The sequence below is a fragment of the Mytilus galloprovincialis genome, chromosome 11 (assembly GCF_965363235.1).
Source record: "Mytilus galloprovincialis chromosome 11, xbMytGall1.hap1.1, whole genome shotgun sequence".
NCBI classification, from domain to species: Eukaryota; Metazoa; Mollusca; class Bivalvia; order Mytilida; family Mytilidae; genus Mytilus; species Mytilus galloprovincialis.
Window position 1 is genome coordinate 15,863,475 of NC_134848.1, and position 13,448 is coordinate 15,876,922.

Genomic DNA, 13,448 nt, shown 5'->3' on the forward strand with positions numbered 1-13,448 from the left:
TGATACGCCAATCTATTTAAGGCAGATAATCGGAACCTTTTTTTTTCGTATCACACTCCGTGCAGTGTGATACGATACATATCTATTTATGCAAGACACAGATAACAAGTTACAACTATAAGTGAACTCTCGATACCTTAATACTGGCATTGTTCAGGTTCATGTTTTGCTCTGACTATATATGACGTCTTAAAACTAAATCTATTGAATGTTAGATCGGTACAGATTGATAATTTAGTCTAAGATTCGTGATTTTTTTTTAATCAGATGTTAATGACTTTTAACTAGCTGTTAGTATCTGCGAGTATGCTCAGATCTGTACGTAGTGTCTGTTTGTTGTTGGGATATGCAAGTATCCAATCACGTCCACGTGTGTAGTATTTCTGTTTATATCCTTCTGATGAATTAAGCCTTTTTCAACTGACTTTTATAGTTTGTGCTTATGTTGTACTGTTTCACAACTGTCCCAGGGTATAGGAAGGGTTGGGATCCTGCTAACATGTTTACCCCCGCCACATTCTGTATATATGTGCCTGTACCGAGTCAAGATCATGTAATTCAGTGGTTATTGTTTCTTGTTGTGTTACATATTTGTTTTTCGATCTTTTTTTTACATAAATTAGGCCGTTATGTTTTTTTCTTTGAATTGTTTTACATTTGTAATTTCAGAGCATTATATAGACGAAGGACCAAAGTTACCAGAGGGACATTCATACTCCAAAGAATAAAAATAAACTGACAACGCCATGGCTAAAAATAAAAAGACAAACAGACAAATAATAGCACAGAGGACACAACACTGACAACTAAAGACTTAGCAACACGATTCCCCCCCCCCCCAAAAAAAAAAACTTTGGTGGTATCGGGTGCTCCGGAAGGGTAAACAGATCATTCTCAATGTGTGGTCACATTCGTAAAAATGGATGGAAATTGTAGTTACGACACAAGGAACATATCTGATATCATCTGTGAAACGGTTGTTCCATAACTGTCAAGCAACTCCTCGTGATGATTTCAACTGCACCGTTTTCTGGGTTTTTAGATGACTATGCGGTATGAGCTTTGCTTATTGGTGAGGGCCATATCATGACCTATAATTGTAAGTTTCTGTGTCATTTGGTCTCTTGTGGAGAGTTGTGTCATTGGCAACCATATCACATCTTCCTTTTGATATCAATAAATATATACAAATCCTTTTGATTAGTGGTATATTTATTTGAAATTGACCAATCCCACTAAATAGGTGACTGAGAAACATTACAGGTCATTAGCACAACGCACATTTGATTTGAATGGACTTTCACTCCGTTTTTCAATATTAACGAAATAGGAATTGTTTTTGAATCAACACAATCAGATGAAAGTAAAACAAGTGTACTATTTGGATATTGTACTGTACAAATCAGTGCTCAATCCTCTCAAAAAATATAGATTGTTTCCACTATGTAACTAGCATATCAAATTCCGAAGCCGTTGATTGCTAAAGAATGATACAGAAGCTGTCATCGTCTGAGTCCTGATGGTATGCACTTTGAGCATAAGCTACTTGTCTTCGTCTTTCATTGATTCTTGCAATTTTATATCTATAAGACTTCTGTTCTTGTTCTCGCTCTCTTTGAAGTTCTTCTTTTCTTCTGTTCATCTCGTCTATCTGAACTCTAAGTTGCCTCTGTTCCGAAAGGATTTTAGCCCGCGCTCTTTCTTCTTGTAACAACTTCTTTTGCATTTCAGACTTTCTCTCGTTCATTGCATTAGTTAGTAGTTTAGCATATGCTGCGATGACTTTTTCGAATTGTATTTCCTGATTCTTTATCTTAGCTCTTTTTTCATCTTCCAATTCGCTCAGCTGTTTCTCATCAATCATACCCCATGGATATCTTGTTAATGACGGACGACTTATGTATTGCTGTTTGCGTTTTGCGTTTAATCTTTCTTCTACTTTCTGGTTTTCTTTTTCTACGGTCTTGCGCAGTTCGTTTTGATTATCAGTTTTTGTTCGGTTGTAACTGCGTTGCATATTTACAATCCTCTGTTGAGATTCTTGATGTTCAGTTTCGAAGCTTATGCGCTGTAATTTTTGTTCCCATAACTCGTTTTGAAGACGGGATTTATTTCGTTCTGCGATGGTTATTTCGTTCTTAAATTTATTTCCAATTCGTTCGACGCTCCGTTGCTTCTCTTCCTCTCTTTCTCTTTCTGCGATCCCTATCTTCTCTAGCATTCTAGATTCTGCCTCCTTATACATTTCACTTGTATAATGTTTGCCAGAATTTTCTTGCTGCATTTTTTTTATAATCTTATTCAGTGATGAAACATAAGAAGACTTTTTTTCTACGTTTCCTCTATTGTTGAGACCAAGGATTCGAAACTGAACCCTTTTTATTAACTGTTTCAAAGCATCAGTGGAACTTTCAATAAATTCCTCAAGTGTTGTCCCATCTTCTTCTAGGTCATCAAGTCGAGTAAATATAACAACTGTGTATGCAAGCATATGATCACCAAACAGTTCGAGAAAATTGTTTACAGTGTCATTTTCTTCATCTGTAAATCGATCTGCTTTCAAAACTAACAAAAAGACATGTGGACCTGGAGACGATAAATTGATGCAACGAATTATTTCTTTCGTGGATTCATCGGTAGAATGGTTTGTGTCGAATAGACCTGGGGTATCTACTACAACAATTTTATGTTCCTGAAACATTCCCCTACCAATTGTGCATCGATCTGTTACAGATGAGCCAGACGGCCTTGATTCAAACTTCTTACTGCCCAAAATGGTATTTCCGGTAGCACTTTTGCCAGATCCAGTTCTTCCTAATAAAACTAGACGAATACAGTCTTCATTGTCAGCTGTAAAAAAATAAGTCTCAATTACCAATAATTGATAGTCTAGTTAACTCGGGTTATAACATAAAGAAATTATCAAAACCGCTAAATGTATACTTTGATGTAATTGTCGGATACAAATTTATGTTTTTCATTAGAATAAATAGGCTTGGACAACATTTATGATAACTATTTTAGAATTACTTTTTAGCGTTGAGTCACCAGACAAGTTTCGTTTGTTAGATTATATTATATAATATTTCAATAGTTATATATTGTGGTGTTTATTTTATTTTATTTTTTTAGGTTTTTTTTTTTTTTTTTTTTTTATTTCTTTTAGGTCTGACTAGTTAACTTTATGAAATATTTGTTTGTTGGTATCGCCGTGGAACTATCTTTTGTTAGTTTACACCAAGGCCCTTTCCGTCAGTTTTTTTTTTTGTTGATATTAGGACGCTTAGACATGTATTACTTCGTTGAATGTTTTCAAAAATCATATGACAACATTTATAGTATTTTGCTATTTTCCATAGCGTCCATATGAAACTTATTTAGACGTCATCCACTTTTCCCTTTGTTTGTTGCTACCTATTCTGACATTTGATGAAAACTTCTTCTCTTACTGTGCGTATTTTCGTGTGTGTGTTTGTTTAAGTTACATTAACAGGATGTATATGGGGAAGGGTTGACATATCACAATTTTACACGTTCAACCCCACTGTATGCTTGCGCCTGTCCCAAGTCAGGTGTCTCTGGTCAGTGTAAGTGTTGTATGTATTTTTTATTATTATTAATTTAGTTCATTTATATGTTTTGGAGTTTGGTTTGAGACACGATGAAGCGCTACTCCGGATGTGGGATTTTCTTGTTGAGTTGAAGAACCATGATTGGTGGCCTTCGGCAGTTATTGTAAGATGAAGTATTTATCGAACCGTTAACAATTTATTTAAATAAAATATTTATAATGTATATAATTAGTCCAGATGTCATTGACTCGGTGTTTTAATAGCATGAGTTCAAATCTTGGAGAGGATAAATCACAAGTTCAATCTACACCGGATCGTCCAAAATAGACGAAACAGCGCATGCGCAGGTAAGGAAAAAAATATGAAAATCTAAAGATATATACATTTTCGCAACGTTAACGGTACTACTGAAGTAGATGATGTTATAAAACTGTGTTGACTAATATTTCGATCTAACAAAATAGCTTTCGTCAGTGTGAAAGGTATCTTTGGTGAAAACTTGCTCAAGAATTCAAGTAAGTTCGGTCTATTTATCTAGTCCTAGATCTTGAGTATCATCCTTGAGATATTTTCTCCTTTACAAAAACTAGATTGAACAGTTTTGTGTTTACTGTCTATTCTAATTCGCTTCAAATTGACTCAATATAGTTTTAGTAGTTTCTGTGTTGGAAAATATATCATATATATGATTGACTCTGAGTGTCTGACTGCTTGGATGGTCTTTGTATAGTGAGCAGGATGGCACAATTTGGGGGACAGGTATTGCTTGGAATCAGTAGAGTTATATATAGGTATATGGATATCAGGACATCTGTGTGTTAGCTGGAAATATTGAGGAAAGCGATTATAAATGTAGATCAAGGATTAACAGAAATTAAAAAATACCCCATGTATTGGTACTTTTAGTATGAAGTGAGAAGCAAATGAATTGTAAAAATTTATTTAATAAACTATTAAAGGAAGTGCTATATGTTTTCCCTTTTATCACGGAATATCAGATTTATCATCAATTATCAGAATACTTACATGTATTGGTGACCTGTTGCCAGGTAAAATGTCTGTCCCCTCATTTCCCGTTGCAGTCTAAATTTCTCCGACCTTAACCCTGTGCCTCTTTTACAGAGCCTACTTATTGTAATTATTATTAATTTATTCTCGTCCTGAATATGCATGAAATAGTTGCTACTAGACGTGAAACAACCAACAATCAATCAATTTTATTCTTGGCAATTTTTTTTTCTTCAAAAATTGAAATCAGAATCGAATGTTATCCCCCTTCTTTTAAATAACGTTACTGTCTCCCAATCTCAAACAAGATTTTTTTTTCATTCAAAAAAGCAAATGTTCTTTATATTAACTCGATGAACGTCGGAAATGATTGTTTCTGTTTAAGCTTGTCTAAATAAGAACATTTGCAAGATAATAAGATTTTCACAAGTAAAAATATTTTTTTTGTATCTATAATGCTTTAAGATATAATATTTCTGTTCATTGTAATTATAAACAATCTCAGATTATTAAAATCGATATAAGTCAGATGTTGTTCAGATTATTTGTGTGACGAGAATGTTACCTCATACACTATTTACTCATGGTATAATTGCAGTATTTTTTGTTCGATAACAATAACTTCAAGTCGTACTTGAAGGAGTTAATCTGGCACATATGTAAACAATGGGTATATCAGAATGTAACCTGTCATGCGCATTAACCATGTCCTTCCATTTCACCAAAGTAAATGTATCAACCATGGTCTTAAATTGAGTTTCATCTTTAATTGTTGATTTTTTAGTCCTAATTTTGAGACAATAATCTTTTACGTTTAAAGATCTTTGTAATATAAATTTTACTTTCTATTGACTTAGACACTTTACTTGTTTTTCCGGCAACAGCCTCCACTTTCGAATTAATTTTTCCTCTTTGACAATCGTTCTTCGAGTAATAATGATTCAATTTCGAAGGCTGTTCTTCATTTTCTTCACTGATAGTTCCCTTTCTTGTATCTAAAAACGATAAGGTATAGTATTCAATTATATCTGATCTTTTCTCTATTTAAAGTATACAAAAATCTTAAATGATTTCACTAATAATATAATTCGCTTGAAAATTCGAAAACCCCTGAGATATCTTGAATGTAGTAGATCACAAACATATTGAAAATGAAAGACAAATTATTTGAAACATAAATGCCACTCGAATCTCAGAAGTAGAAACACCAAGCATTATAACTAAATATTAACAGAAGGAATTGTTTGAATCTAGTATGCTGTCATTTAATTAATAACCGGTTATTCTTCCGGAGCACCCGAGATCACCCCCAGTTTTTGGAGGGGTTCATGTTATTTAGTCTTTTGTTTTCTATGTTGTGTCTTCTGTACTATTATTGTCTGTTTGTCTTTTTATTTTTAGCCATGACGTTGTCATTTTATTTTCAATCGATGAGTGGGACTATTCTCTGTTATCTATCGTCCCTCTGCCATGTTCCTTCAAATACTATAGCTATGCGAGATCTTGATTTAAATCTGGCATTTGGATTCGCTAGCAAATGATTCGATTTCTAATATTTGAAATGGATCGGCAAAAAAAAAAACCTAGTTAAGGGCTTATTTTAGTATCTGTCGTAAGTCAAATCTTAAGTTTTAAACCGTTTTATAAACAATCGGAAGTATCATTTTAATATATGTTTGATCGTTACCTTACAAGTCGTAACAGGTAGTCGTAAGTCAAAAAGTTGTGGTTTAATCTGTTGACATCTCGTTAAAAGAAACATCACTACATTGTCTCACAGAAAAAAATGGGATGAACACATGTATCCACATAAATTTGACCCAATCATAATCATAAGTAATTTTTTTGAAATAATCTCAAATTTACCAGTCCTATATTTGATCTAATCGCTTCCATTGCTTTCAAAGTTCAAACTCTTTCATTATAAACAAAAATGAGTGATTGGACTAGCACACTATTAGATTAAGTAGGAATATCTGTTTTTAATCTAGTGGAACGTTCTTGTCACTTGGTACATGCACTATAAGTTCTCAAAAAAAGAAAACAACTGATTCGTTTATTTACAAGTTCCTTTACTAAGTATTGTAAACATGATTATACCAAGTATAGCCAAAATTCAATTTTCCCCTTTAATGCATGGCCTGTGGTTATTCACTACAGAGAACGGTGCTCTTTATTCAATAAACTTTTTATATACAAGTTACGATTATATGCAACCAAAATCAAGTCCAGAAATTGCTATTACATTAAATGGTAAGACGTTACATGCATATCATTATTGTAGTGGTAGATTTGAATGTTATGAATCCTTAATTTCAATGTTATTAAACCAGATGCCATACGTTCTATCATGTTCGCGTTTTTTTTATGTATAAATTAAAATGACTGATTTGTTCTTTTTTTTTAATCAAAATGCTTTCAATAGTTCACTTTGCCATGTTATGATTGGATTGTGTGGTTTTAGGTATAGATATGGTTTCTTAAACTTTAAATTTCTGTTAAGATGACGTTTAATATGCATTTACTATCTTACATCGTAAATTTTAGGCGTGTTATTTTTTTTTGGTCATTTAAGTGGAAAGTAGAATGTCTCTTTTGCAGTCATTAACCCAAAAACGAAAGGAGAAAATATCTATTAAAGGTAACAACCATAGTATAACTGATGAATTACCCTTTATTTCCCTCTTCGTTATTGCTTCGCATCACGGTACGGAGCTATTAGTTTCAGTCGACATACACACCACCTTGAAATAATTACACGAATACATTCTGATTGGTTGCTGTATGACTGATTTTTGTCGTCTCAGGATAAGACATTAAATGCCGCACAATCAACTATGTATATTACAATTGCGGTTAACTATCATTATTAAATGTTCGATTTACTATGAATACATTGCACATGGAAATTTAATTTCGACATATCAATTATTAACACGTTTTTATTTGCTTTGTTAATCTGCAATATGCACCATTTGTTTTTCAAAACATGCAATAGCTGTATTGTAGAACGTCTGACAATCTAGGCACATACTGATAATGGTTCAGACCTCTTTTAAACTGTGTTTTACTAGGCGTACTGATGTATATTTTTTTTACATTGAGTAGAGGGGAAGGTTGAGATGTTACCAAACCTTCTAACCCCAAAGGAGCCTCTGGCCTTTCATGCCTTTGTGAGTCATGTATGATGTTAAACTTTAGTTTATTTATATGTTTTGGAGTTTAGTTTGACATCCCATGTCACTGAACTAGTGTGCATCATTGTTAAGGGGAAAACTGAAGCCCGAGTACGGGTGCCGGATTTCCTCGTTGTGTTAAAGACCCACTCGTAGATTTTTTCTGCTCTTTGGTTGGTTGTTTTATCTTTGACACTATTCCCATTTCCATTATTCATTAATGGAACATATAAGTCTTTTAACAAAACAATGCATGACCACATCCGACAGAAATAGTGATCATTTACGCTGTGTGTTCTTTTGATGTAAATTAAACGTGTCGGTACATGAGGATTTCTTAAATTAAGTTTGTGACAACCTTAGCTCTGCCTGCATTGTTCTTTAATGCTGAACCTAAACTTCCCTTTTTTGCAAATTACATGTAATTGGTCGAAGTTAACTCATGGAAAGTTTATTTACCTTCTGCGTCAAAGATCTCATCAATCTGTGAACATTCTTTTCTCGTAACCCAAGAATATGCCTTGTCTATATAATATTGATGCGATGTTGCAATTCCTTCCTCGTCTTTTTTATTTATATTTGTCTTCGTTGATCCTTTTAAAATTAAATTTGATATTATAAACACTAGTATATAAATATCTTCCTTATTGATTACTTAGTATATAAGCGACAAGTGTTAATCAGCGTCCTGCATCAGTTGAAGAAGGATCGAATGACCATAAAACGCTTAAATATAAATAAGTGATGTGTTGTGAATATCAATAACAAAACTAGGATCTACATAGGTCAAGCTCATCGAACGGTCCTTAATAATTAGCAATTAATGAACTATAGTTCTCGACATGATTAGTTTCAAGATCATTGACAAAAAACAAAACGGCATGATACGGGTAATGCTTTACTCATATATTTTATGATGCTGTGATACTAAACAAAAACGCAACGGTCATATTCATAACAAAATAATAAACAATAAACTAATTCAAAAGAAAGTTATCATCAACTGCTTCTGACCTAATTGAATGTTAATGGTTTATCATTGGTTTTTAGCGCTCAACCGCCAATACCTTTTGCAATGTTGTTACAGCACACTATACAAAAACATAAAAAGCTTCTTTACAAAATTGATTTCAAAAGATGTCGTTTTCGATTGTTGTGTATACCAAAAAAAAGTGTTTTAATTTCCAGAGAAACTTTGTTTGCAAGAAAAAAGTTGATTTAATGAAAAAGGCTACTCCATATATATTTTGTCATTGTTTTTTAAAGTATAGTTTGCCTGTATCATTTATTTATCTTGAACCGAAAAGTAGACAAATCTCCTGCTTGCTGTTTAATGACAGGTGTTTCAGAAGTTGAAACTTTGCCTATTTATTAACCTTCGTTGTCAAGTAATGAATCAGTCTGTGCATTTATTTGTCGTCTAGTCCTATAGTACTGCACGTCTTTATTCATCTGATGCGTTCTTATAACTTTCTGTCCTTTATGGTAATAGTCGTCTTCTTTTTTGTTTTCCTCTGTTTGTCAATCAAAGGAAAACGATATTTTTTAATTAACCAGTATACACATAATATCTGTTATGTCCTACTTTTTAACGATCACACAAACATGAAATTATCTTGATGATGCACAAATACGACAAACACATTGTTTGGGGAGAAATCGCACGCATGATTAATAAAAGCAAAGCTCCCAATACACGGTAAGAAATCTACAAACAAACACAATTGCTCAATCCGAACAAAAAGATAGTACTGTTAAATAACACATCATGAACGTAAAATATAGGTGTCGATTGTGAAAGTGACGTAAAGATTAAGATATACTTTATTTTAATCTTACATGAATATTAAAGATAATTCAACTTAAAAAGTTCGTTCATCGGATAATAGCTTATAGAAACTCATCCTTGATCAAACATGAAACCGTTGCATTTGCCTATGAGACGATTGTTTCCAATACTTTTTTTTATGTGTATGGTTTTTGTTTCAAGTTAAGTCAATTTTACTGTTTTCTATTCGATATCAAGTGTTTCAGGGGCTGAGCAATTGGTGTTTACCTTTCCTGTTCTGGAAATCATCAGTCTGTGAATTTATTCTTCTTCTAGCCCAATAATACGTCATGTCTTGGTTATTTCTATGTGTTCCAATGCGATGCTCCTCTTTTCTGTGATCATGATCATTGGCATTTACAATTTTGGTTTTCTCTGTTCGTCCTTCAAATTTAAAATTGGATGCTGACAGTAACCAGTACATTAATAGTTTTAAATATCGATCCTTTATTATTCATAACTAACTTTTTCGTTTAAGAGTATGAATGTTGATAAATTGTCAAAAAAAACCTATGTAATCAGACAAATCAAAATGAAATATCGTTCTTGTTATACGCTGAACATTTGTACTTTTGGCGTTAAACAAGTAACACTCAATCAATCAAAAAAATAAAATAACCAAAATAAAAAAGCTATCAATGAGAAACAAAATCAACTAGAACAGGTCACAATTCGTACCACCTAGTACCCCAATTGATAGCTGAAGTATCAATCCATCAATCCATCTATCTCAACAAATATATATTAAAAGTAGATATAAAAAATGTGGTATAAGAGACAACCATCTATCCATGTCACAATTGGTTAAAAGTAAACTAATATAGGTCAAAGTACATGTACGATCTTCAAAATCGGTTCAAAAAGAACATCCAGCTAGGGCCACAAAAAATACTAGTGCGAAAACATTGAAACAGGAAAACCAACGGTCTTATCTATATAAAATAAAAACAAAAAACAAGAAGTTATTATGAACCACAAACGATAAACACTGAATAATAAGTTCCTGACTTAGGATTGTTGCCAATCTTCACCATCACCTGAAGTAGTAATGTAAAGATCTGAATTACATTAAGGTACTTGTTTAACTGCAATTAATGATGAATAAGATATTGCAAATGAGTAACACATGTTTTGTCGAAGATACATGTTTCGCCTTGTTCGTCTTTTTCTAGAAGCAAACCAAACGTAATAATTTCGTCCTCAATGAAACAGGGCAATATGAATTTAAAATTGATACTATAAGCCGTAATGGCAGTAGATCAGGATAAAACTAAGGTAAACATATTAATAGGTCATTGAGCGCCTTTTCGTGATATCTTATTTTTAAAATAGGTCGGAGAAAGGCTGACTCGGACTTTTACCTTATATTTCCATTGGTACTATTTGGGTCTAAAATTAGAAGAAAGAAAATCAAGAATCTATTTAAATTTTGCTAAATGACCTTTTATGGGCTATTAAGTCTTATATGAAAAAATAAATGGGTGTTAAAGGGCAAAATTGTTTACCTTGTATCGTAGGGATAAAAAACAAGGAGTCCGAAAATTTGACACAAATTCAAATACTTCATCAAAGTGCATCCTTAACATCATGATTGGCGAACATTAACCACTTTACATTACTTACATTACTCAAAGATATCACAGTTTTGGAAAGGACTGTTCGAATATTGTAAACAACTAGTACTAGTACCAATAGAAGTTTAGTGATATAAAGCTTTTAGTACAATATTTCATGCACGTGTCATTAAAGTAATGTTAATTGAATAGACTTCAGTCTTAGATGATGTATATCAAATTATGTATTGAACATGAAGATCAATTTTCGGATAACGTATAACTTTCTTTTCAGTAAGTTGTTGTTACTTTGCAATTAATCAATAGACCTTATGCTCTTCAAGTAACTTGAAATCAATACTTTTGATTCTTGATGAATTGTTTGGTTCCATAATATGCATAAAACGTCCACTGATACATGCATTTTATTTTTCTAATCATGAACAGACGAGTTTTTTAAGAATCACTTATCCTTCGTTTATAGTAAAACATATCAAACGATAAAAACACAAATCAATACAGTTTTGAGCAGGCAGTCCATATAACAGTCAAACTTGAATATCTTAATAATACAAAAAAAGTTCAAATAGATACAAAACACGATATTCTAAGAGGATATAACGACAGAAAATAAAAACGGACGAAACATGGTGCCATGCAAATCATTGAAACCATTCTATCTTCTTTAAGTTTCGACATATTTATTAAACTTGAATATACCAAATCAGGAATATTACAGTTGTTGTTCATTTGTTTGATGTTGTTGAGCTTTTGAAGTTGCCATTTGGTAAGGGACTTTCCGTTTTAAATTGTTAACTAACCTCTATCTATAATTAGAAACACCAATATCGTATACACCTATGAAAGCACCCACCATAAAAATAATATTTAACCAAAAGAGAACTAATAGACAGTAACAAACAACAACAACCCTTGCATAGCGGTTTCTTGCTTTACGACAGTCACATACAGAATGTGGATAGGGTAAGCATGTTTTAACAGCAAAACATAAGAAGTACATGTAACAAAGCAGACGGAAAATAACTAACATAAGGACAAAAGACACAACGTACAAATCTTAGAGAACCCGCAAATATTGTAGGTTTGTTCAAAACAATAACAACTACTAAATAAAGCATGTTTTCCCAGACTAAAGTGTCAACAAATAAAAATCCAGTAGATTTAATAAAAGTACGTAACAAACAGTCTGCAAAAACCGTGACCTTGTTTATGTTATAAGAGAAATACATTGAATTGACAGGATGTTGAGCCCTCCCCTTTCATAACATATGTCATTACAAAAAAAAACTAATTTGCTTTGTCTGTGTGCTTTTTGGTGTTAATTTTAAATGTATGGCGTGTCTATGTACTTATACATCCCGATATTGTGCTATTGTGAAACATGTTCGTATGCTGTCTTTCAGTTTTGCTCTGCGCTTTGTCTTTATACCTTTTTATGTTTCTTTGTTACATATATGACGTGGCTCTGTACTTATACATCCCGTCATTGGGTTATTGTACTATGGTAAATTTGTGTATTCTTGTCTCTAATTTTTGCTAATATGCTAGAGCTGTATGCCATTTTGTGATTCTTTGTTACATAATTGCTTGAAATTTTTTAATGATGAAGATTATAACACAATGTCGACTGCTATACCACTATTTTTGACATGTTTACCAATACATGAATTATGTCTGTTTGTTTTGTTCACGCATCGTTGTCAATATAATGGAATGTGATGCGACTGTCATACAATTGAGAGGTTGAGTTAGCTATAATACAACATTCAATCCACCATTTTCAACTTTAAAAAATGCCTGTACCAAGTCAGCAATATAACAGTTGTTATCAATTCGTTTGGTGTGTTTAAGTTTTTGTTAATGGACTTTCCGTTTTAAATTTTCCTCGGACTTTAGTATTTTTGTGATTTTACTTTTTTTCTATGGATCTTGTTTGGATTCATGTTTTTATAAAACAAACATTACCCTGAATGGTAATCATTTAGAAGTTATATTTCGTTTAAAATGGAATTGTACAGGAACAGTCGCAATTATGAATCTTTGTAATAATTTAGGAAATCTCTGTTTTGCTGCTCAATCAGTCTGTTGAGTTTTTCCTTGTGTTCTGATAATTTTGAGTTTTAAAGTGTCTATTTGTTTATCATATAAAGCAAAAAGGCAAATAAATTCGGATTTGTGTCCATAGGACACAAATGGTGCCCTAGCTTGCATATCATATAAAAATGATAATGATTTTTGTAAACAATTTACATGCAAAAAGGAAATGTTAAAACTCAGAAAAAAAGACAAC

General features: G+C 32.5%; 1 protein-coding gene across 1 annotated transcript; it reads right to left on the minus strand.

Moving 5' to 3' along the window:
• Positions 1–1,206: 1,206 nt before the first annotated feature.
• Positions 1,207–9,876, minus strand: LOC143052049 (GTPase IMAP family member 7-like). The gene is made up of 2 exons (XM_076225021.1): positions 9,813–9,876; positions 1,207–2,850 (listed from the first exon to the last, which is right to left on the minus strand). Exons 1-2 carry the CDS (start codon positions 9,874–9,876, stop codon positions 1,481–1,483), a joined length of 1,434 nt encoding a protein of 477 aa, XP_076081136.1. The 3' UTR covers positions 1,207–1,480.
• Positions 9,877–13,448: the final 3,572 nt, after the last annotated feature.

What these genes read in the sequence shown, in the direction of transcription:
- LOC143052049 (XM_076225021.1), bottom strand. Translation starts at nt 9,876, where the DNA reads ATGACGTATTATTGGGCTAGAAGAAGAATAAATTCACAGACTGATGAT. An exon ending in TGATTTCCAGAACAGGAAAG is followed by an intron (nt 2,851 to 9,812) that starts GTAAACACCAAT and finishes ATTTTTTTACAG; the next exon opens with CTGACAATGAAGACTGTATT.